At 38.5% G+C, this 25,747-nt stretch overlaps 1 protein-coding gene across 1 annotated transcript in view; it reads left to right on the top strand.

The window, feature by feature from the left end:
* Positions 1-25,747, top strand: part of LOC126240282 (transformation/transcription domain-associated protein) — a 491,514-nt gene that overhangs the window by 439,366 nt on the left and 26,401 nt on the right. Inside the window, exons 59-62 of the mRNA XM_049947913.1 lie at positions 5,305-5,479; positions 12,626-12,866; positions 19,580-19,673; positions 21,923-22,138. Coding sequence (XP_049803870.1) covers positions 5,305-5,479; positions 12,626-12,866; positions 19,580-19,673; positions 21,923-22,138 — 726 coding nt within the window. The remainder of the gene's footprint in view (positions 1-5,304; positions 5,480-12,625; positions 12,867-19,579; positions 19,674-21,922; positions 22,139-25,747) is intronic.

The following is a 25,747-nucleotide window of genomic DNA, read 5'->3' as shown; positions in this document are numbered from 1 at the left end:
AGAGGAGCATTCCCGCTGTAACTCAGTACCATCCGGGACTGGAGGAACTCCACCAGGGTTTCGGTTACCTCTCGTCGTGCCCTGAAATGAGAAATGTCCCACCCACTATCCTTCCCACCCCTCCTAATGTGGTATTCTGCCGTCCACTGAACCTACACAATATACTCGTCCATCCTTACACAACCCCTGCTCCCAATCCCTGACCTCATGGATCACACCCCTGTAATAGACCTAGATGCAAGATCTGTCCCAAACATCCCCCTACCTGTTCCAGTCCGGTCACTAACATTACCTATCACATCCAAGGCAGGGCTACCTATGAAACCAGTTAACCGATCTACAAACTAATGTGCTGCATTCTATGTAGGCATGTCAACCGACAAACTGTCTGTCCGCATGAACGGCCACTGACAAACTGTGGCCAAAAAACAATTGTACCACCCTGTAGCTGAACATGCTGCCAAACATGATACCCCCATCTCAATGACTGCTTCACAGCCTGTGCCATATGGATCCTTCCCACCAACACCAGCGCTTCTGAATTGCGCAGGTGGGAACTTTCCCTGCAATACATCCTACGTTCCCTTAACCCTCCTGGCCTCAACCTTCGTTAGTCACTGTCCTCACCCATCCAGCCCCCTCCCTGTTCCCAGTCCAGCACTACACAGCCGTCATTTCACCGCCACACCCAGTCTTTTAATTTATTTTCTTTTATTTTTCTTTCTCTCCTCTCCGCTACTTACCCCTCCCCCCTCTGCACCTTCTCTCCTACCATCCGTCTGAACTGCAACACGTCACTGTCCGCCACTGTCCTGCCCCCTCCCTGCCCCAGCCTCCTCCTTACCCCCACCCAGTCGCCACTCCCATCATGCACTGGTGCTACTGATAGCAGTGTAGTTTCAACTCTCTGAGACTGCGGATGTGTGTGCCAGTTGTGCTTGCGCGAGTGTGTGTGTGCGCATGTGTGTATGTGTGTCAACTGCTGACAAAGACCTTAATGGGCGAAAGCTATGATTGTGTGAATCTTTATTTTTATACATTGTGAAGAAAGTAATCCTCCTGGAATTGATGACATTCAGCATCTACTTTCCTCTTCTTAACACTAGACATTTTGTGAATAAACTCAATGCACAGACACACGAAAGTAAGAAACAACTAGCACAGAACTTCACATGCAAAGAGACAACAGAGAACCAGTTTTTGCAGTGGCACCTGCTGCTGTTATTGAAGTCAGCACATTTCCCAGGCAGTCTGCAGTTTTAATGGCATTGCTGTATACTACAAGTGTTTGGGCTCTATCAATGTGTAGCACATAGGCCATTAATGATGTGCACTTTTGACTTCCGTGCTGCAGCAGTGGTGGGAGGCAGCTTGGTACCGCACTACATATGCGAGATGCTAATGAGGTATCAGCCACTTCCACAGCAACAGCTTACACAGCAACAGCCAGTCACTAAGGCCAGTTCTTGTCTGTGTGGTGTTCCTTGCTTTGTAAAAACCGGCCATCCACCACAGCCTGAGACATGTCACCAGGCTGTGTTCTGTCTGGCCAAGTCTTTCTGCATCATGAGCTGCAAACCTGTGCGGAGCATTAGCAGGAATACCTGAAAATGTATCCGGGGCGTAGTACAGTGTGAACGTCTTGTCATCTAATACAGTGTGGACGTCTTGTCATCTAATACAGTGTGAACGTCTTGTCATCTCCCGGATTGAAATCAATTGCAGGCGGATCCGTCCTGCGGACCACTGGTTGCACACCCATGGTGTAGAACCTGTTACATTTGTAAGTAAATGTAAGTTTTATGGAATTGATGCCTTTAGACGTGATGGGTTTGGACCATACATGACAGACAGAATGTAGAAAACTGTGCTAAATAATGGAGCCCACTCCTATTCCTTATACAGGGTGTCCTTGTAAATGTATAGCAATATAAAATTTGATAATTTGAGAAATAATTGAAATATTTATTGAAAGTGTGTTTCTACAAGTACGATAACTCAAATTTTTTTACTCTCTTAATACAACTCGATAAGTGCACCATTAATGGTGTGGCAGACAGCTAATCTCTATTCTATTTCTTTCCTAATGTTTTGCAGCGTTGCAGGTGTAATGTTTGCATTAAATGCACAAATGCGATGGTGCAGATTTTGAAGGTCACAAAAACTGGAGTCTGGTACACTCGATTCTTGATAAACCAAGGACTTCCTCATTTTGCATACTTTTTTGCCAGAATTTTCTTTGTGATGCCTTCAGTTGTGACCTGCTCTCAGAATTTATTTTTTGTTAAAGCTGTAGTTTGTATACCTGTAGGCACAACCTGTTAAGGATGACATCATGTACTGTCAAATGAGGTAATTGTAACTGCCTGTTTGTCTGCTGGGCTGACTTACAACGCCTCTACTGGAAGGACGTATTAATTCAACAGTAGCCTCTGAAACTTATTTGCATGGTGTGGTGGCCCAACATCAAAAGCAAACTCACTGTTTCCCAAAGCCAATTTTCCCATTTCTTGATTGTTACATAGGTGCTACCATCCTCAGTTGGTCACAGTTTGTACACTAAAAACTACATTGTACCATTTTAACAGACTTAATCTCCATGAGATAAAGCTCTTAGAACACCTTCTGCTGTAGAGTTCACATCGCTACATGAGCAAAGCCATTATGCACATGCGCTTACTAATGCAAACACAGAAAACATTTTGAGTTACCATACTTGTGGAACCAAATCACCAATAAATATCTCAATTATGTCTGAAGTTATTACATTTTATGTTGTTATGTGTTTAATCCAGACACCCTGTATACATGAATGATCTTCCACTTAACATTAAACAGGCATAAATGGTACTGTTGCAGGTGATACTACACTAAGGATAAATTCCACTAGAGAGATGGTTAATTATGTTTTTCAGAGAAATATTAAATGGTTCTCTGAAAATGGATGCTCCCTAAATTTTGATAGAACACATTGTATTCAATTCTATACAACAAATAGTCATAGCAACTATTGATGTAACAAATGAATAATCGCCAGTAAGTAGGGTAGAATGCTCCAAATTTTTGGATGATGTATTGAGGAAAACTTTCATTGGAAGAAGCATTTTACTGAGCTTTTCAAACAGTTAGTTCAGTTACTTTTGCTATTTGTATTTTTGCTAGCCTTGGAAACAAACCAAGCAACCTCGTGATACATTTTGCACATTTCCATTCTGTAATGTGTTACGGAATCATTTTCTGGGCTAATTTGCCACTTAGAAAGGAAGTATGAATTGCACAAAGCAAGCGGTAAGAAATTTATGTGATATCCACCCATGTTCATTGTATAGGTACCTCTTCGAGGAGTTAGGCATTTTAACTACACCATCACAATACCAATATTTGATAGTGAAGTTAGTCATAAATAATCCATCATAATTTGAGAAGAATAGTGGTGTCCATACCTACAACACGAGAGAAAAAATGATCAGGTTGTATACGCCAACAAGAGAAAGAAAATGCTCATGTTTTTCTTGGATTCCCAGTTAAAAATACACTTTTTCTCAGGTAAAAATACGTTTTTTCCTGTTAGGTGACAGTGTACATTCCATTGGAGCTGTAAAACGTGTCAGTTATTTGAGTAGTGAAGGTTTTATACTCCAGCAGAGAACTTCCTGCACTTTCAAGAAATGAAACCCAGTAAAAAATAACCATTGATGTACAGCAACATATTTTCGTACTACAAAATTATAAACACAAATTATACCAAATGTAGCATGGTAGCTTACGAACCACTGAAATCTAGATTATGACACGTTTTTGTCAGCCAGTGACAGCAGGTATTCAGGCCGTAGGACATGTGATGTAAACAGCCAATAGTAACATCGTTGTCAAGTAGCATGAACACACAATTAAGAAAAGTTAATGGTTTAAATTAATATGCAGTCATATAACTACAAGAAAAGCTAAGCTTTCACATATAATATTGGTCGTCAAAAAGTTTTTGTTAGTTTTTTCGAGGGTGTGGTTTGGCAAGATCCTAAGAGCACAGATTAAATTGCAACATCTGAATATTTCTGATGTGATGTGCACTGAACTTCTTGTAGGCTATCTGGCTGAATTTCTGTCAAGCACTTACTTTTCCTTGGAAAAGCCAATTACGTGCGAAACTGCTCAAGAACTCAGTTCACACTTTTCTTGGAAGGACAATTATATTTTTTGCCATTGTTCTTGCATAACATTCCAAGGTTTCACTAGAATGTATGTGCTGCATGTAGCCAGAACAGTGAACATGGTTTGCAGTAACAGCACTAACAGATTTTTTACTGTATCCTGTACATTGTTGGTAATAGCAAAGACGTTTTCACTGCAGTGAAGATGAACAAAGTGTTTATAGCTCTTGAGGTACGCATTTTGGAGCCAATATGTACTGGATGTTTTTGTCTTTTTTTTGATCCATAGTACCATCTCTCAAAATATGCAATACTATTTTAATGCCCCATATGCTGAATACACTTTTACAACAATTAGGTGCAATCTGATAAAATTGATAAAAACATCTTTCAAGTTGAACTCACAAACACAGCATGTGTTAATCTCACAGTTATAATTGTCAAAACGAGGAAAAATAGAGTACTAAGAGAAATTTTCAAGTTTATTAAATGAGCAAACAAGAGATGAAATTAAAATCCCGAACAGAAGGCGTGGAAAGGTGCTATTGTACCTTTATAAAATGTAAAGTGAGTTCTGGGTCTGACATGAAATTATCGTGTAATAATACCCAGTACAAATGACAGTAAAGACTGATAATTAATTTGTTCTTTAAACGATTTTTCATATATAAATATTAATTTTATTTTGGCTGAAGATATGGTGCAGACAGGGTCCTAATTTCAGTGCTTTTGGCCCGGTGTGATTCTGATCTGATGAGATTTGAGTTCCGTCATGTCAGCGATTCATATTCAGTGATACCTACACATAGGAAGTGTGGGTGAAGTCGACTGCTTGAGACAGAGCAACTGAATAGCTCTTCCATGTGTTAAAGAGAGGTGTGACAGTTTGTATCAATAATTTCAAATTGGAAAAAAAATGTGGCTATTATTGTGTTTACAAAATAAGAAGTGAGTCATTAATAGAATTAACTGCTTCTATCTTCCAGTACACAGCTCATTGCTGGTTGTCAATTTTTGAACATTTAATATCTGTATTTTGGTTTTGTTATTAGTTTCTTGCGACTGCTCAAATTGGGCAAGGCCAAAACTGTTTCTTTAATTATTCTCGTAAAATATATTGGATGCCTCATAGAATTCTTTTTTTCCCCCCCAGATGGTCTGGTTCCGAGAGAATTGGTATGAAGAAGTCCTCAGGCAGCTACGTCTCGGGTTAGCAAAGTGCCTTGCTATTGCTTTTGAAAACAGTGCTAATGTGGAAGAAGCAACTATTACGCCACATACACTGAATTTCATTAAGAAACTTGTTTCCACGTTTGGTATTGGAATTGGTAAGCTCTGCATATTGTTTGTTTGTTTATTTATTTGTTATGTTTGGTACACCAGGCAGAGATAACCAATATCAATCCTCTTTTTATTGATTATGTTTCAATGGTTGTAACAGCCAAGTAACTACCTAATGTGTGAATGATGGATGTATGGAAAGCAAATGTAAGTCTTAAGTCTGTAAATAGTGGAAGTTTAATTTTAAATATTGTACATAATTTGACTGTTCTTACCTGAGGATCATTGAAATGAATAATTCACTTTAATTTTTTACATTACTTAGTTGTAATAGCCAAGTAACTAGCCACTGTGTGAATGATGGATTTAATGAAAGCAAATGTAAGTATTAAACCTGTAAATATTAGAAGTTTAATTTTAATTAATGTACATAATTTTACTGTTTATTTTTGTAATGTGTTTATTTGACATGTTCCACACCCAGGAGGATCCCCTCTCTGTGGGTCTAAGGAATGAATAATTAATCTAATCTAATCAAGGAACTCAGGATAGATGTCACTGGCAAACAATGTAAAGCTAAAATACCTTATTTGTTGAAATATTTTGTCAAAAAACCTACAAAGATTTTCAGGGGAAATGTCTAGAGCTAAAGTGATGGAATACCCATTCACTGCATAAGAGATGCTGACAATATTGCATTAATAACTGAAAGTGGAAAACTTGTGCAGAAATACATTAAAAAATTTCAGCAATTTCTAAAATGTTAGAACATAAAATTAATAGTTGCAACAAAATTATTTCGGGCAAAAATGAGGACACTTGACACTAAAAATTTAAAAAAGTTCGTAAAGTTTGTTATTTAAGCACCACAATTAATGAAAATAGTAGAGGCAGGGTAGAAATGTTTTCAATAAAAGAAGACAACAGTAGTGAAAAATTCATTTGGTAAAGAAAAGAAAAATGAAATTTTTCAAGATGTTGAGAATATTCCTGTGTGGCTGTGAAAGCTGAACGCTGTCAAAGATGGACTAGAGGCATTTGGAAGGGGTGAAAATGTGAGCTGAGAGTAGGCCAACGACGACCAGCTGAACAGTAAGGAAATCCAATGTAGAAGTTGTGAAAGAGATCAATGTGCAAAGAAATCTCATACCAAATATTATGAAAAGGAAAAATGAAATTGATTTACACACACACACACACACACACACATTTAATATCAGACTTACTGGCAGGAAAAATTATCAGGATCTTTGGGGTACAACAGACTGTAATCAGCTTTGAGGTAACAAATGCTACATGGATGTTCCACTTTATTACAGTCAAAGAATTCAGTTTCCTTCGTATTCACCACAGGTTAACATCATGAAAATTTGATGTTGGGCATTCGTATTTTTTGCATGGTGAGAATTTAGTTCTACGGTTTTATTTTTATTTACAATTAGCTGGTTTAAGTGACACCAGTCACAGAGTTTGTCATAGTGTTTATTTTTTCTAGAAGATTCTTTTTTCAATTAAATTTTTAAAACTAAACTACCATTTAATAAGTAAATAATATTGTTATCAGGACCAGAACGTGGATGACAATTTTGTATTATTTGTAATAACTTTTAGCAGGAACAGAAATAATATATTTCAAGATCAGTACGTTCTTCCTCAATTTGTAGCTACATAGATCACGAATAAATGGTTAATAGAAAAAAAGGGGATGTAAATGGAGGTGACGAAGTGTAATTTCTATTAAAAAAATTGTGTTAGCAAACAATGACAAGGTAAATACAGAGCTGATATAGAATTTTTTAAAAAGTTATTTCTTGTTATATATGACGGTAGTATCTGTTCCCGAAAGAACAGTTACCATGGATGACCATGCAGCTTTGCTAGAAATGAAATGATAATTAAATGGACACCCTAGCTGCAAACAGGCATTGATGTACTTCATCGGGGACATGTTGAAAATGGGTGTCCCGACCGGGACTTGAGTAATGAGTATGATGGGCAAACATCTATTAGGCGCACTACGAATGTAGTGGTGTGGACATGTTGGGAATGTGGATCTCACGGGGAGCGTGCAAGGGATGAGTCCCTGCAGACGCACTATCCTCTGTGCCCGCGGTGGCTCAGATGGATAGAGCGTCTGCCATGTAAGCATCCCGGGTTCGAGTCCCGGTCGGGGCACCCATTTTCAACATGTCCCCAATGAAGTACATCAACGCCTGTTTGCAGCTAGGGTGTCCATTTAATTATCATTTTATTTCTTGTTTCTGTTTATGCCTCATAACGTTGAATCCATTTTGTTCTTTCATTCCTCCTTGTAGCTTGTATGCTTTCAGGCTGTTGTCTTTGTCTTACGCAGTGTGAACTGTTCTTTCTTCACTCTTACTGAAAAGTTTTCCTGTGAATCTACACTCGTAGACACATGAATGCGAAAAATCTTTAGAATTGTTGGAGGGGGGGGGGGGGGGGCTTTCTGTTGTCCTTGTGAATGGGATAACTCAGTGTGGCATTTACACTATTGCTTGCATGAGCTAGGCAGTCTACTTCTGTTTTTTTTTCTTTGGGACCCACATTTAGAGAAGATGCAGTATTGACACTTAACTTTATCAGTTGATACTCAGTTTGCCTGATTCAGCAGATTACATCTGCATTTTGTGCACAAATATATCATTTACTTGCCCTTGCTCGGATATTTGTTTAACTGTAACTGTGCATTTCTGAACTCGTAACACGTACACAGAGATGTTAAAGAAACAGCTTTCAAACAGCAGTGTTTGTTTCCAGAGATGCGAGGTAATCTGGACTTCAGCTGCATTTTTCCAATTCACCTAAGAAGCCAAAAATCAGCTTATTGTGTGATTTTATTTTTAAAATATAGTCAGGTGAATAAAAAATAACTGATTCTCACTAACCAATTTTTTTGCAGTTCAGAGAAATAATCAGTTTTATTGCTTCACATCCCTCGCTCATCATCTTCTATCTCGTGGCCACATTCTCACTTCCCGAGCTTGGGATCCCGGGTTCAATTCCTGGCGGGGTCTGGGATTTTCACCTGCCTCGAGATGACTGGGTGTTTGTGTTGTCCTCATCATTTCATCATCATTCATGAAAGTGGCTAGATTGGACTGAGCAAAGGTTGGGAATTTGTACGAGCGCTGATAACTGCGCAGTTGAGCACCCCACAAACCAATCATGATCATCATGATCTTCTTCTTCTTCTTCTTCTTCTTCTTCTTCTTTTGTTTTGGAAACTGCAACACTGTGTTTGCATCTCTGAAGATTTATATTCTATCTTGGTAGACCCACGCTGGGAATATTACCTTCCTCCAGAATGAAGGCCACAGTATTTTTCTTTGTGTGAGTAATAACATAGTGAAATAATTGTTTTGTTGTTTCTTGTAGACATCTACATCTGCGTTGTTACTGTGCAATTCACACTTACGTGCCTGGTAGAGGGATCCATTTTCATACTACTTCTCTACCATTCCACTCTAGAATGGTGTGTGGGAAAAAGGAACACCTAAATCTTTCTGTTCGAGCTCTGATTTCTCTTGATGATCATTTTTCCCTACGTAGGTGGATGTCAACAAAATATTTTCGCATTTGGAAGAGAAAGTTGGTGATTGAAATTTCATAAATAAATCTCGCCGCAAAGAAAACCGCCTTTGTTTCAGTGACTGCCACCCCAACTCACGTATCATATCAGTGACACTCTCACTCCTATTGCGCGATAACACGAAACGAGCTGCCCTTCTTTGCACTTTTTCGATGTCCTCCGTCAATCCTACCTGGTTCCCATACTATGCAGCAATATTCCAGCAAAGGATGGACAAGTGTAATGTAGGCTGTCTCTTTAGTGGGTTTGTCGCATCTTCCAAGTGTTCTGCCAACAAAGTGCCTTCCGCACAATATTATCCATGTGTTCTTTCCAATTTAAGTTGCTCGTAATTGTAATTCCTAGGTATTTAGTCGAATTGACAGCCTGTAGATTTGTGCAATTTATCGTGTACCCAAAATTTATCAGAATTCTTTTTGTACTCATGTGGATGACCTCACAATTTTCTTTGTTTAGTGCTAATTGCCACTTTTCATACCATACAGAAATTCTCTCTAGATCATTTTGTAATCGGAATCGATCGTCTGATGATTTTACTAGACAGTAAATTACAACGTCATCTGCAAACAATCTAAGGGGGCTGCTCAGATTATCACCTAGATCATTTTTATATAAATCAGGAACAGCAGAGGGCCTATGACCTTGCGGAACGCCAGGTATCACTTCTGTTCTACTCGATGATTTACCGTCTATCACTACGAACTGTGACCTCTCTGAGAGGAAATCCACCGGCATGATCGTACGGCAGGGGCTTAGGAAACCAAATATTATGCGAAATTTTAAAACGTAAAGAATTACTGTTTTCAACACAAACTTCTGTGTTTTTAAATGGACACCCCCTATTATTTTGTATGCAATCAATAGCATGAAAAATCATGGCATTGGTTGCATCAAAATATGTCAATTACATCCCGAGAAATTGTGAAGCGAAGTTGACGCTTTAAATAAATGAAGCACACAGCTGAGACTCAAGCGTGCACCTCATACTGCCTATGTCAGGGGCTCACACAATGGGAATGTATGCACAATCCACAAAAATAAATAAGTAACACATCCAACACAAAGTTATGTTTTTCAAACGGTAAATGTATGTTTATTCTAGTGTAATGACAACTAGAGCTACAGTTAGAGATAACAAACTTGATTTCACTTCGCTAAACACATTTACTAGTGCTCTGTCACCCACAGAAACTGTATTGTTGTGCATTACATCCAGCATAGAAAATACACCCACATCTTGACCAGTGAAACTGTGTCACATCAACATATGTTCAAAGTGCCCTCCGTTTGCATCAATAGATGTTTGCAGATGGGCAACAAGAGAGTGTTGCACAGATTGTAGAGTTTCTACAGATATTGCCGCACACACCACAGTAATATGATGTTGCATATCCTCTACTGTCGTTGGGGATTCTTGGTACACTCTGTGTCTCACTGCACCCCACAGAAGGAAGTCTAATGGCGTCAAGTCGGGGGTCTGTGCTGGCCATCACACAATACCTCTCCGCGGCATCCGCCTATTAGGAAATGTTGCATCTAGAACGTCTCTGGCAACTTTTGCATTGTGTGTGGGACATGCGTTATGTTGGAACCACATTGATAGACGAGTTTCCAATCCTAGATCCTCCAAGAGGAGCACTATGGTGTGTTGAAGAAATTATGCATATCGCTGTCCATTTGATGTTCCACGGTAAAAATAGGGACATACAATACAGTTAGCAATGATACCGCACCAAACATTGTCACTCCACTATTGTTGATGAGCAACTTGGCGAATGCAGTGGGGATTTTGCACGCATCAGTAGTGCATGTTCCGCAGATTCACATTACCATGATTTGTAAATGAAGCCTTGTCCGTAAACAACGTATTGCTTAGGAATACTGAATTACCTTGCAGCTGCTGAAGTGCAAAATGACAGAATGCAATGTGGGATCCAAAGTCATTCCTATACAGTTCTTGGTGCAGTGAGACATGAAATGGAGGAAACCAATGCCGATGCAAGACTGCACACACTACTGTGGCTTATTCCTACACCTCATGCAATTTCTCATACACCCACCTGTGGATTGTGCACTGCAGCAGCCATAACAGCAATTTCGTTTCCACTGTCAGTCGTTGGCATTGTACGTCAACGTTTTATGGGAGCCAAGCTTCCTGTTTCCGCGAGTGTCTTGCATATGTTGCCAATGGTTTGACGTGAAGACACTGACGATCTGGGTAACGTTCAGCATACAGTATCATAGCTGTGGTTGCATTTCTGTGACATTCACTGTAAATTAAAATAATATCTAATTTTTCTTCATTACTGAAGGCCGGCATATTGACTAGGTGACGGAAAATGTATCAAGCCACAAGAAAACAGGTTTTAATGTGGCAACCTGGCAACATATGTGAATTACGTTACAGTATGAGAGCAGTTCAGCAGGCCAGATTAGGAGACACTTGTACACTGAAGGTAGAGTGTGCTGTGGTGATATTGGTATGTTTAAGGCAGGATACAGATGCCAGTGCAGGCAACCCCTGCTCTGAGCACAGTACTACATGTGATGCATTACGTCGGAAACTGTGACGCCATTGCTATTCTTTACAAGCCACATATTTCAAAACTTGCAAGGTTTAGAAATGTGCAAACAAGTGATACCACTAATTGTACCTCTAGTTGTCATTTCGCAACAATAAGCTTTATGCGCAGGACATCCATCATTCTGATACCGCATTATTTGACACATTATAAGAGGTGGACCGGTTCAGGTAAGGTACAGCTCAAGAAGGGACTAAACTATTGCCCTTTAGGAGTGCCATCAATGAAATATGGGCCAATGATGTGTTGTCATACAATACCACACCGTACATTAACACCCCACTGACGTACTACGTCAACCATATCATGGTTACCGGCAGCGTGAGGTGCACGCTTGAGTCTCAGGATGTGCGCTAGCTTTGCGCTTCATTTATTTCAAGTGTCAACTTCGCTTCGCAGTTTCTTGGAGTGTAATTGACGTATTGTAATACAACCAACACCATTATTTTTGTGATTTTTCATGCTATTGATTGCATAAGAAATAAAAGGGGGTGTCCTTTTAAAAATACACAAGTTTGTGTTGAAAATAGTATTTGTTTACATTTTAAAACTTCACATAGTATTTGGTTTCCTAAGCCCCTATCATACGTTCATGCTGGTGAAAACCGTTTTTCAATATCTATTGTTGTTCCAGAGATATTTGAGGTGGCAGAGTTAGGTGAGAGATCCTGTATATGTACACACACACACACACACACACACACACACACACACACACACACACACACACACACACACACGTGCATTCAGCACGAAATAGAAATAAGACATTTCCTAAATAAATATTATGCTTAATAAAGCAACACACAAATAAAATTTATAAAATGCCCATTAAGTCACTTTAAGACATTAATTTCAAGTCTTCCCACCTTTAACTGCATAGTTAGGAAGTTCATCTGCGTAAAAACTCCAATATCGTGTCGCACTACAAATCGACAATGTCCGTGTCAGTCATATTCTTTATCCCCATTCACTTCTATTTTGCACTGTACAATTTTCAGACTTGAAGGCAGAGCGGCAGTCGAGCTCGGCTTCATCGTCATTGTTCGTGAGCACAGCCTCGGAGAGCTTGGCCAGCCGCGCACGGGCAACGGCCCAGGACCCGGTCTTCCAGATGATGAAGGTGCAGTTCACAACTGACTTTGACTTCAGCCAGCCAGACTCCATGAAGCTGCAGAACCTCATCCAGAAGCTGCGCAAGTGGATCACTATTCTCGAAGCTAAAGTGAAAACCCTACCCAAGTGAGTTACTGGATTCCTCCTCTTTTACTGCACGCATTTCTATACCTATATGTCTTGACCGATTCTGATTATAATAACGCATTGATACTGCGGTCATAGTGTACTACTTTGTTTTATGAAGAACATAATTTTACATTTATGTTCATTCAATACAAGTTGCCAGTCTTCGCACCACTTTGAAATCCTATCCAGATCTGATTGAATATTGGGGCACCACCTTTTAGACAGTGTAGATAATTCCTTCATCTGTCAGCTCAGCAATTTGACATGAACACTATCTAATATTGCCCTGGTTCGGGAAATATTGTCGATCCGGGACGATGCAAAGAGCAGTCTGAGTTGTAATTGGGAGGTGGGTAATCTCCATGTGACCCGTGTTTACGTTTAGTGATTTTGCTGTTATCTCTTTGTTTATTATGTCCACCTTTCTGACAGTCAAGCATTAATCGCCTTGCAGAACATTGAAGTTTTTTTGTCAGTTTACTAAAGGAATTTGGCTTGTATTAATCTTTTCGGCTAAAGCAGTCAATTTATTCGAAACGAAGTGCTTAATTCTGCACTATTGTCTAGTTTCAACTGTTTGCTGCATTTTGAGTGCACGTTTTTATCTTCTAGCGATAAAGAACCAAACATGAGATAATACAGTAATGATACTCCAAGAAAATTTACATCTGAATTTGAACATATGAATGTGCACTTCAAGTCGAATTTTAGTATGGTTCACGAAATTCTGATGCTCTTGGAGTATCCTCTAAGGTCTTACTTCTTTTATGACATAATGTAAGATCTTTTAATGTTTTGTGTAAAACATACAGGCTCCCTGTGTCATCGTAGCTGCGCAAGCACGGTGACGTCTGCTACCTGGCACTCTATGGCAACTGCTGAAAAGAACCTACTAAATAGGACACAGGAAAACATTGCGAATGGTCGTTTGAAAAGCTTAATTTCCAAGCAAATTTCCTTTTACACAAGATGAACTATGTGCAAGAATGTATGATGAATTTCTTAAATCACAGAGTGCTTGACTCTCATTTAAAAATCAATTCTTTGAGGACTACCATTTAGAATAATTTGGAGCCCTGAAGGTAAAAAAGGTAAAACATTTATGTCATCGTTAAAAATTTTATTGGCACATTTGTGTGCCAACGCGAAAAAAAAAAAAAAAAAAAAAATTATATGCAAAAGCTTAGCTTCTCTTTCAACTGATGAATCTTGGAGACCAATATTACATGTGAAACTTTTCTTTTCTTGTAGCAACACTATGTATATTAATTTAAAGCACTAACTTTTTCTATTTGTGGTCACACTACTTGACAGTGTTGTTGCTATTGGCTGACTACATTAAGTGTCCTATGCTTTCAATATCCTCTGTCATAGGCTTGCGAGATAACGTGACATGAGCTGTGACTGGCTTACAAAAGTGCATCGCCATCTCTATTTCAATGCTTCAGGAAGTAACATGCAGTGTTTGGTGGAATTCGAATTTATACTTTCGTAATACGAACATATGCAGTGTACATATTGCTGCACATCAGACATTTTTTGAAAACATTTTTTTTCCCCCTGAGTTTCGTTTTCTAACGTGCTGGGAAATTATATTCTGGTGTATAAAACTATAACCACTCAAAGGATTAATAAGTTTTTACAGTTCCAAGGAAAAGTATATTGTCACTTAACACGGAAAAAGCGTATTTTCATCCGGGAGAATGTGTATTTTTAACCAGGAAATCCAGGAAAAATCCGGGAATTTTTTTTTCCTCCTGCACGTATACACCCTGTACACGTAGCATCCTTCATAGTTGAGCCACACTTTTCGAAAATTCTCCCAATAAACCATAATCAACAATTTGCCTTCTTTATGACAATCATCACATGCTTGTTCCATTTCATATCACTGTGCAACATTATGCCTGGATATTTAAACAATGTGACTGTGTGAAGCAGGGCACTACTAACGCTGTATTCGAACATTACAGATTTGTTTTTCCTTCTCATCTGCATTAATTATATTTTTCTGCATTTTGTCTAATTCAACTCATATTGTACTGTCACTTGATGACAGCACCTTACTGTACACCACATCACCATCATCAGCAAACAAGTGCAGATTGCTGCCCACACTGTCTGCCATATCATTTATGTGTATGGAAAATAATAGTGGTCCCACCACATTTCCCTCTGGAGCACTCCTGACAATACCAAAGTCTCTGATGGAGACTCACTGTTGAGGAGTGTATGGTGTGTTCTAGGAACTTATTCCATATGCTCGTTCCTTTAGTACAATCTGAAATAGGAAACCACATAAAACATTTTTTGGAAATCTAGGAATGTGGAATCTGCCTGTTACCCTTCTTTCATGGTTCATGGGATATTATATGAGAATAGGGCAGGCTGAGTTCTGCAGGAGTGATGGTTTCTGAATACTTTCTGATTTGTGGACAGATGTGTTTCCTTCTCAAGGAAATTTATTATATTCAAACTGAGAATATGTTCAATAAGTCAGCAGCAAACAGATGTTAAGGATATTGGTCTGTAATTTTGCGGGTCCAATCTTTTACCCTTCTTATATACAGGAGTCACCTCTGTTTTTTTGTCGGTCCCTTGGAACTTTGCGATGGGCAATAGATTTATGATAAATTCAAGCTAAGTAAGGGGCCAATGCCGTAGAGCACTCTTTGTGAAACCAAATTGGGATCCCATCTGGACCTGACGACTGATTTGTTTTCAGGTCTTTCAATTGTTTCACTATTACTATGTCGTCCATATGGGACACTGTGTGATGGCCAAATGCTGATACGTTTGTATGATTCTCCTGTGTGAGCAATGTCTTAAATGTGAAATTTAAAACTTCGGCTCTTGTTTTGCTATTTTCTACTGCCACACCAGACTAGTCAGTGGGTGAATGGATGAAAACCTTACACCTGCTTAGTGATTTTACATAGGACCAGAACTTTCTCGGATTCTTGACCAGATCTTTTGCTAAGATATGACGGTGGTAGTTGTATGCTTCACAGACAGATCATTTCATAGATGCACAAATCTCTACTAACCTTTGCCTGTTGTCATTTGTGTGCTCTCTGTTGAACTCAAGAGGTCAACAGCCTTTGCTTCCTCAACATTATCCGAATTTTATTGTTAAACCATGGTGGATATTTTCCATCCCTAATCCACTTTTTAGTCAACATACTTCTTTAGAGCACAATTTACAATTGTTTAAACTTTTTCCGTAATTCCTCTGTATCCATCATACTGGAACTAAATGAAGTCAGTTCATCACCTAAGTCAGATGCAAACAATGGTTATCTGCACTTCCTAGTAGAAACACTCTGTTAGCCTTCTTGATTGATTGATTTAATTTTCATAACTGTAGTCACTACAATGACATCATGATCATTAATCCCTGTGTCTATACTATTGCTGTTGATGAGGTCCAGCCTGTTTGTAGGTGCAAGGTGTAAAATATTCCCATTGCATGTGAACTGCTGAACTAGCTGCTAAAGACAGTTTTTGGAAAACACATTCAAAAGTAATTCACTAGACTGTCTATCTGTACCCCCTGCAATGAGCCTGTAGACATCTGAGTCTAAACTTAATAGGTTAAAGCCACTAGCAGCTAGTATTGTTTTATTGGGTATTTACCCAATGCCGACCACAGAATTTCTTGGATTGACTCTAGAACTATCACAGTGGTGGTCGGTATAAAAACCAACTATTCAAGTGCTGAAAAGTGCACCATTACATGACCAATCTCAACCACTGGTAGCTGGCTACGTCTTTCATTTCAGTCTTTCTTTTATTCTTCTTGTTCCAGAGAAAAGGTGTTCCAGAAACAAAACACAACAAGGCGATCTGCCAGCTTGTGTAGTGACGCTGACGTATGGGTCTGGCTACTGCACATTTCTCCTTTAGGAAAAGGTGTTCCAGACACAGAAACATTCCAGGGGAAAACTTGCCAGCTCACCAACATAATGGCTTCCCAGTTTCTTTATCAGAATGCCACTCTTCTCAATACAATTAATTGGTGCTTCCTCAAGAAGAACCCAGACATTACATTTAAATACTTCAGCATATAACAATGAAATAAAATGTTCACACAGTCACTGAGAATTTTTCATTCTATTTAGAAAGAAAACCTCATTTTTTATAAGGATAACATTCCATTGAATGTATTTTGAGTCTTTTTCGTAGTTAAATTAAATGCCTTTAACATAAAAATGACCACTTACACTTAAATATTATTTACTACTTTATGCAAAAATGTTAATAAAACAATATCTTAATTCAGTATAGCTTTTTTTCATTGTTGTATAAAAAACATCCACGAATAATATTGTATTTCAGTATGTCCGTTTTCTTTTCGTACTTCACATATTCAGCTCTTACTATCAGCAACTCTGTCTCTCATATTTAGTGATATGTTTTAGATAAGTAACAGCTTCTGAAACTTACATAATTATGTTAGTGTACATTAAACACAATTTTTACGTACATAATAAACATTCTTGTTTGTTCTTGAAATATTACTAATGATTTTGCTCAACATGGACATTATACTCTACACTCAGACATATTTTTGTGTTTATTACTGATTACCAATATTGTCCATTCTTGTTTTATACATTTTTATGTCACATGTTTCTAACATCTAACCCTTTTCCTCACTTAGGAAAGTCTAAATAAAATCCGTTTGTGTGTGGGATGTCTAAAATTCTGGAAGGTCCTTTGTATACAGACTTTAATTTACAAATCTTATGGCTTATCTCACTTGATTTCTCATGTGTTTTGCCTTGCATTAGGTCACAGACTGCAAATTTACTATGCCTGAAATTCTTAGCAGGACTCCGAATTCTCACTTCTACTTGCTATTTAATTTTGTCTAAAAGATTTTCTCTCTTTTAATTTAAGAGAAGTTCTCTTGGTATAGTACTGGACAATTTTGAATTGTACAAATGCTGTTGAATAAAGAATGATTTTTTTAATGACATACCTTTACTCGTCCTCAGAATTTTGATGGTCCTTCTCAAAGTAGTCTCCCATTAATTTGATGCACTAGTCCCTGCATTTCTGCCAGTCTTCAAATACGTGCTGGAAACAATTTTTTGAGAGGTCCTTCAAAGTCGCCTCCGCAGCCTTCACCACTGCTTCTGATGATTGATAGTGCCTCCGATGAAGGCGTTTCTTCATGTTAGGGAATAGAAAAAAGTCACATGGGGCTAAATGCGAACTATAGGGAGGGTGAGGGGTGAACTTCACATTGATGTTTGCAAGATATTCAGCAAAAACATTGGCAATATGCGGCCCCGCATTATCATTATGCAGCATCCAGCCTGCTTCATGGAAATGTGGTCTTTTGCACCTGATATGGACTTGCAATGTTTTCAGGACATCCCTGTAGTATTGTCCAGTTACTGATGTGTGTGCAGGTAAAACATGCTGATAAACTGTTCCACGAATATCAAAGAATGAGATGACCATAACTTTCCCAGCAGAAGCAACCAGTTTTGCTTTTTTGGGGGGGTTGGTGATGAAAGAGATTTCCACACTGAGCTTTGCTGCTTGCTCTCAGGATCAAAATGATGTAGCCAAGTTTCATCAGCAGTGATTACATTTGAAAGAGACTCTGAATCTTCCTCTAACATCAACTTTAACTGCATGCAGACCTGCATGTGAATGTCCTTTTGTTTGGGAATCAACATTCTTGGAACCCGTCATGCACAAACGCGTCTCGTGTAATTTTTCTGTCACCAATGTGTGGGTGGCACCCAATGAAATGTTCAGTATTTTAGAAAGTGATCTTAAGGTAATTCGTCTATCCTCTCTCACAATGATAGCAGTAGTGTTGATGTTTTCTTCCGTAAGAGCAGTAACTGGAGCACCAGGTCCACCTTCCTTTGAAATTGATTGTCTTCCCCTCTTTAAACATTGCAAACCACCTCCGAGCTTTGCTGTAAGGAAGAACAGACTCTCCATAGACTTTCTGTAACGTTGTATAGGCCTCAACTGATGATTTGTTGAAACGAAAGCAGAATTTCAAAGCCGCATATTGTTCCTCGCGTGTTACCTCCATTGCAGTGGTAGGCAATACTGAACGTGTCTGACCTTGCCTGCCTCTCACAGGCGGGAACCAGGAGTCTCAACCAAGAAACTACTACGTTGTGTTTGTTGCACGTTAAGCTAACAGAATATCATAAGGTTAAATTTTAATGTGAGAAATTATGACCATAAAAAAATTGATTATTCTTTATTGAACAGCCCTTGTATATATTTTAGATGGATCTTTTAGTGTGCACTATAATCTGAGACATAGCAGCCATTGAATGAAAATGAATAAACAATCCTGCTGTTCTGTTTCTAGTAGCAAAGTGTTTGTGATTTACTGCTTGAAATGACAAATATTTCAAAGAGTGTAACAAATTATTTCTGTGGACTCTGAGAATGTCTCCTGCTATCCAAGACAAAAATTTAGAAAGAAACTGATCCGTAAGACCCAAAAATCACATTGCATCAAGGAAGTAATGCAGTTAAATTTAAAATTTATATTAAGTACATACCAATGTTGTGATCTTCACTGAGTTAAAATAGTAATCATAGTTCAGTGGAGTATTACACTGCACAACAGAGGCATTGTGCATTGCTTCTTTTACTGAAATGTATGCATTCTGCAGTTTCTTGTACTCGAGCAGAGTCTCTCAATAAATCTTCTACTTTTTTAGGTCATTCCTGATTGAAGAGAAATGCAGGTTCCTCAGTAATTTCAGCATCCATACAGCTGAAGTTGAATTGCCTGGGGAATTTCTGCTACCAAAGGTATCGATTATTATTTTCATTTCTGTTCTCAATTTATTGTTCAATAATACTGTCATTCAAATAAATAAAATTGTATGGTTGTGTTGATTAATCTTATAGGTTTGTTCTCTGCTCCCAAGGAGAAATAAAGTTGGAAAGCACAGCAGTGATAGCTTTATTTTTACAGTTTTCTCCACTGCTTGTTCCCTCAGCTGTAGGTTCAGTGGTGATCAGTCTTCTCTATCTATGATTTGTCTTCCATAGGGAACTTCCAATTTTTATAGTAGTTATATAATGCATATCCAATGCTTATTGTATCAAATATATGACCAGAAAGGAGAGTGGGGAGGAACAACTATTCATTCTGATTTGAGAGAATATCCTTGCCATTCGCTGGAAGTTTTGAAGCAAATTTCTTATAGTCCATAGAAATTTTTGCAATGGACTACAATTTTTGTTGTCTTCCATAGGGAACTTCCAATTTTTATAGTAGTTATATAATGCATATCCAATGCTTATTGTATCAAATATATGACCAGAAAGGAGAGTGGGGAGGAACAACTATTCATTCTGATTTGAGAGAATATCCTTGCCATTCGCTGGAAGTTTTGAAGCAAATTTCTTATAGTCCATAGAAATTTTTGCAATGGACTACAATTTTTGTTAACGAGCTACAGGCAAACATTTTCTTCATACTGAACTAAAATGATGGCCATAGAAAGTTCACTAACTTTTCATATGCGTTTGGTCTTGTATTTTGTTTATAATTATGAAACACGAGAGGGAACTGTTTAATGTTTCTAGAGTAAACCTCTCCTCGTGTAGCAGTTTGCGCTCTATATAGCCAAATTGAAACTGTACTGGACCTTTTGTGTGTAATGCTTTTGCCAACAGCTGTCTAGGCACCACTCAGGGACAGTTTGAGATACCAGTTTGAACTCCAAATTCTCCAACTATACAGTCAGAGAGCAGTAACTAGAATTGGCCACAACTGTCAAGTATCTAGGAGTTCCTGTCTGAGTGGTTGTAAGGCAGAATTACTGTAGGAAATCCAACTATGAGGGAGGCAGATACCATGCACAGATTTATTGGAAGAGATTCCAAAGGAAGTGTAATTTGTGAAGAGGTGGCTTACAAACCTTAGTTCGACCAATAGTTGAATATTATTTGATGGTCTGCACTCCTTACCAAGTTGGATTAATGGGAGAGATATAAAAGATTTGATAAAGGGCTTTATCTCAGGTTTGTTTAGTCAGTTTTATAATGTAACCAAGATGCTCAAAAACTGCAGTGGCAGATGCTGCTAGAAAGATGTCTCTTACTATACAGACTTTACTCATAAAATTCCAATAATCTGTATTCTAACATGATAAGAAACATATTAGTTCCTCAAATGGACATATCATGTGGTAATACTGGCAGTAACATTTTACAAATTCAGGCTTATGCAATCAATCATTCATACTGTACCATCTTCAAATGGACTGATCCAAACATGCTCTTTATGTTCTATGCCAGAAGCTGCAGTGTGACTATGTGTCATCTTTTGCTGATTTTTGAATTGGCTTTTTATTTTTTATTTTATATATTTATTTATTTTTTTAATTTTGAAAAGTCTCAGTTGCACATTTTGAAATACCTGAAATGTTTCGATCAATGGATCATCTTCAGATCTATGTGGTTACGTCAGCAACCTCTCGTGTCTGTCAGAAACTCATATCAGAGTACTGTGTTTTGCAAAACGCGCTGTTCAGGTGTGAAGTACTCACACAGTCGCAATGGGTTGCTGATGAAGCTACATAGATCTGAAGATGATCCTAAGTGATCGGAATACGTCGTGTATTTAAACATGAGCAACTGAGACAGAAGATCAAATGAGAATTGTTTTAAATATCAGTGTAGTTGCTGTTATTTCATGACAGGTATTTCGGGTATAGTTCTGACTTTGTTTCCAAAAGTGCAGAACATGCCTATAAAAAGAGCACAGCCAGCATGTACTAAAATCATAGTGTGTGACAAACCGGGAACTTTCTCTTTTACCTGTCTTTTAAATTTTTGGAGTTTTAATGGTTTTGTCACCTAGGAAACCTATTACTCAGTTTGTTTCTCAGAAAGTAGACACTGCTTTTGGCGACACATAGGCACACTTAAAAAAAAAAAAAAAAAAAAAAAAAAAGTAACAGCCTTAGCATTTTTTTCTAGTGTTTGTACTAAAACACTTTGTCACACGAAGTGAGTGATTTCCACTGACCCCAGTTTTTAACTTTCAGCACACTCATTACTATGTACGGATCTCACGATTCATGCCACGCGTGGATGTCGTGCAGAAGCACAATACTGCTGCCCGTCGCCTGTATATCCGTGGGCACAATGGGAAGATCTACCCATACCTTGTTGTGAATGATTCGAGCCTTGGTGATTCGAGGAGGGAAGAGAGAGTGCTGCAGTTGTTGCGTTTCCTCAATCATTATCTGTCCAAACAGAAGGTAAGTTTATATGTTTTTTCCAGACTGTTTCCATGTATTTCGTTTTTACTTCATCCCCCTCCTCTGATAGGTAAGAAATTGTGTGTAATAAAACACAGATGAATTTTACTTTGCACTGGAAAATTGAGGACAGGATTCTGCATTAATATTGAGATAGATCAGTATGCATATTCCATCCAGATTTGGGTTTTGTATGACTCCTTAAATCAGGAGCATATCTGGGATTGGGTTCTTGGGACGCGGGGGGGGGGGGGGGGGGGGGGTGCTCAGGTCCTCTCCAAAACCCTTCCGCTTCCAAATATAATTTGCTGTCACTCCCACTTTCAACATACTACACTTTTCTTACAATTTAAAATAAAAATAAAATTGTAAAATGTTTTGATGTAATAATAATCTGTTTATATGAATCCTTAGTATATTGCTTTAGCACACCTTATAGTCTTTGCCTAAATAACTACTCTTATGTAAATGGACAGATAAAAAAATCTACTCACCAAGCAGTGGGACGGGAACACACACAAAAGGATTTAACCTTCATTAAGCTTTTGGAGCCAGTGGCTCTTTCTGGCAGAAGACTTGAAGGGGAAGGAAGAGGAGTGAAGGAAACAGACTGGAGAGGTTTAGGGAAAGGGGTGCAGTTTAGAAAAGTCACCCAGAACCTCGGGTCGGGAGACACTTACCGGATGGCATGAGAAGGAAAGACTGACCTTCTCATTCCATCCTGTAAGTCTCCCCCGACTCGACGCTATGGGTGACTTTTCTAAACTGCACCCCTTTCCTGAAACCTCTTGAGTCGTGTTCCTTCACTCCTCTTCCTTCCCCTTAAAGTCTTCTGCCAGAAGAAGGGGCCACTTGCCCCAAAAGCTTGTGAAAATTAAATCCTTTTATGCGTGTGTTCCCCAGCCACCAGTTGATGAGTAGATTTTTTTATCTGTTCATTTATGATATATTATCAATATTTGATTATTTTCATGTACATAATTACTCTGTAATTCATAATTAAGAGCACGGCAGAGGGTTCATCAAACCGCCTTCAGTCGCATTCTCTGCTGTTCCACTCTTGAACAGTGTGCCGGAAAACGAACACTTCAATCTTTCTCTGATTTCTTTTATTACAGTCATAATTTATCCCTATGTAAGTGGGTGCCAATAAATTTTTTTTCGCATTCGGATGAGAAAATTGGTGATGCAGATTGTATGTAAAGATCCTGCCACAGAAAAAAACACCATTGTTTTAATGATTGCCTCCCCTAGCTCACATATTATGTCCGTGAGACACACTCTCCTATATCACGATAATACAAAATGAACTGCCCTTCTTTGAACTTCTTCTGTGTCCTTTGTCAGTAATCTCTGAAGCAGATCCCACAATGTGCAGCAATACTCCAGATGAGGGTGGACAAACATATTGTAGGCTGAACTTCCTGGCAGATTAAAACTGTGTGCCGGACTGAGACTCTAACTCGGGACCTTTGCGTATCGTGGGCAAGTGCTCTACCATCTGAGCTACCCGAGTACGAGTCACACCCCGTCCTCACAGCTTGACTTCTGCCAGTATCTCATCTCCTACTCTCCAAAATTCACAGAAGCTCTTCTGCGAACCTTGCAGAATTAGCTCTCCTGGAAGAAAGGATATTGGGCAGACTGGCTTAACCACAGCCTGGGGAATGTTTCCAGAATGATATTTTCACTCTGCATTGGACTGTGTGCTGATATGAAACTTCCCGGCAGTTTAAAACTGTGTTCTGGACCGAGACTTGAATTCGGGACCTTTGCCTTTCTTGGACACCATTTTCATTCTTTAGAGTCTGTTGCCACTTTTCACGCCATACAGATATATTGTCTGAATTTTTTTGCAATTTGGTCTTGGTCATCTGATTACTTTACTAGACGATAAACGACAGCATTGCCTGCAATTATCATTGGTGTTAGTGAGAGATGTGTCATAAGATAAAGCTTTCATTCCGTAATTCGAAGTGTAAGACCAGGCCATACTTTGCTAAATTACATTAGTCAGAATAATTTCCTAATTAATTTCAACCATTTCAACTAACTAGTTTTGCTAAAGCTCAGTTCAGTTAACTGACAGTAATTATTTCCTATTCTAGTCAAGTTGTTGACATGTAAACAGATGTGATTACTGATACAGTTAGGAAAATAACCTGTATAAATACTTAAAGTATTCAAGTATCTAATGTCCAAGACATTGTAGGAACATCAGCACTGAATAGTTTCCAGTTAATTAACAATATTAGGTATGATATTGTTTATTTAGCTATTTTGTCAATTTTCACCATCAAGAAGGCTTTATTTAACAAAATAAGTTCAGACCAAAACCAATTTTTCTTCACTATCTAGTTAATTTGAGGTGTAAAACTCTAATTGTAAATTATCGAAATTACATATTTAATGATGTGAAACTTTAGTAGCCATTTTTGCAAAGCTACATAAGCACTGAGCTTGGAGCCATTTTTAATTCAGTCTGTTCTGAGGTCAGTCAAAACAGTCATAATGTACTAGTGAATTAATGTTTTTAACTTAACATGAAACCCGACTGTGAATTAGAACTGTTAATGACAGGCAGATTAACTTCAATATGAAAGACAGACAGTGCCTAGATTCTGAGCGTGGAACCCGTATCAGTCTGAATTGTAATACAGAAATTACAAACTGATATATGACCAAAAATGTCACAATGGCTGCTCAGACTGTTGCCTAAATTGTTTATATAGATAAGGAACAGCAGAGGGCCTAAACACTACCTTGGGGAACACCAGAAATCATTTCTGTTTTCCTCGATGACTGTTAATCAACTACTATGAACTACATGTAAAAGAGATGAAGGCTGTTTCAGTCCTTTCCAACTTTGTTTTGGTTAGTTTATGTTTCCTTTCAGAGGGTCTTCCTTATTCTGTCTCCCTCTTTCTGTCTTCCTTACTCAACTGGTGTCTGCCGGTTCTACTTGTGGATTTGCAAGCAGTGTTGGATTCGTTGTTGGCAGAAGGTATGGTCAGCCTGTAAATGGCCACCTTTACTGGGCTGGAACACAGTCATTAGGATTATCCCTCAAGCAAACAACTAAAAACTCTACTGTATTAAACGACTTCCAATTCCCTAAGTTATTCCCCAGTTTTAGACTGTTCTCATTTTACTTTATTTGCCAAAAGTTGACTAAGAATCTCTGAAATTGGTATAAGTAGAATGTGAACACTTTTACTAAAATGGTCTTTGCTTTTTTTGGAGGGGGGATTAGGCCGAACCCCACTCCCCACTGGCCTTGAATCCACACATGCCCTAAATAACTTCAGGTGGTGGTTTGGATGGCTCCCGAGATCAGTGTGTGTGACTGAATGGTACGAATAAGTGTTGGACTCCAAATCCAGAGGTCCAAGACTAGATCCCCCGTTGGTCCTCGAAACTTTCTTTTGTGTGCATGGAAAGTGCTAAGTTGTATTGTAATTCAGAATCCACATTAAACTATAGGACCACCTGCAGCTTCCTGGCGTAGTCAATTCAATAGTAGTAGTTAAAGATCATATCATCTCCAGCAGGACTGTTTATTATACAGCATTACAGTGTTCAAACTGACCATCCAACTGAGGGCAACAC

This window comes from Schistocerca nitens, chromosome 1 (genome assembly GCF_023898315.1).
Source record: "Schistocerca nitens isolate TAMUIC-IGC-003100 chromosome 1, iqSchNite1.1, whole genome shotgun sequence".
NCBI classification, from domain to species: Eukaryota; Metazoa; Arthropoda; class Insecta; order Orthoptera; family Acrididae; genus Schistocerca; species Schistocerca nitens.
This window is presented reverse-complemented; position numbering and strand designations above follow the sequence as displayed.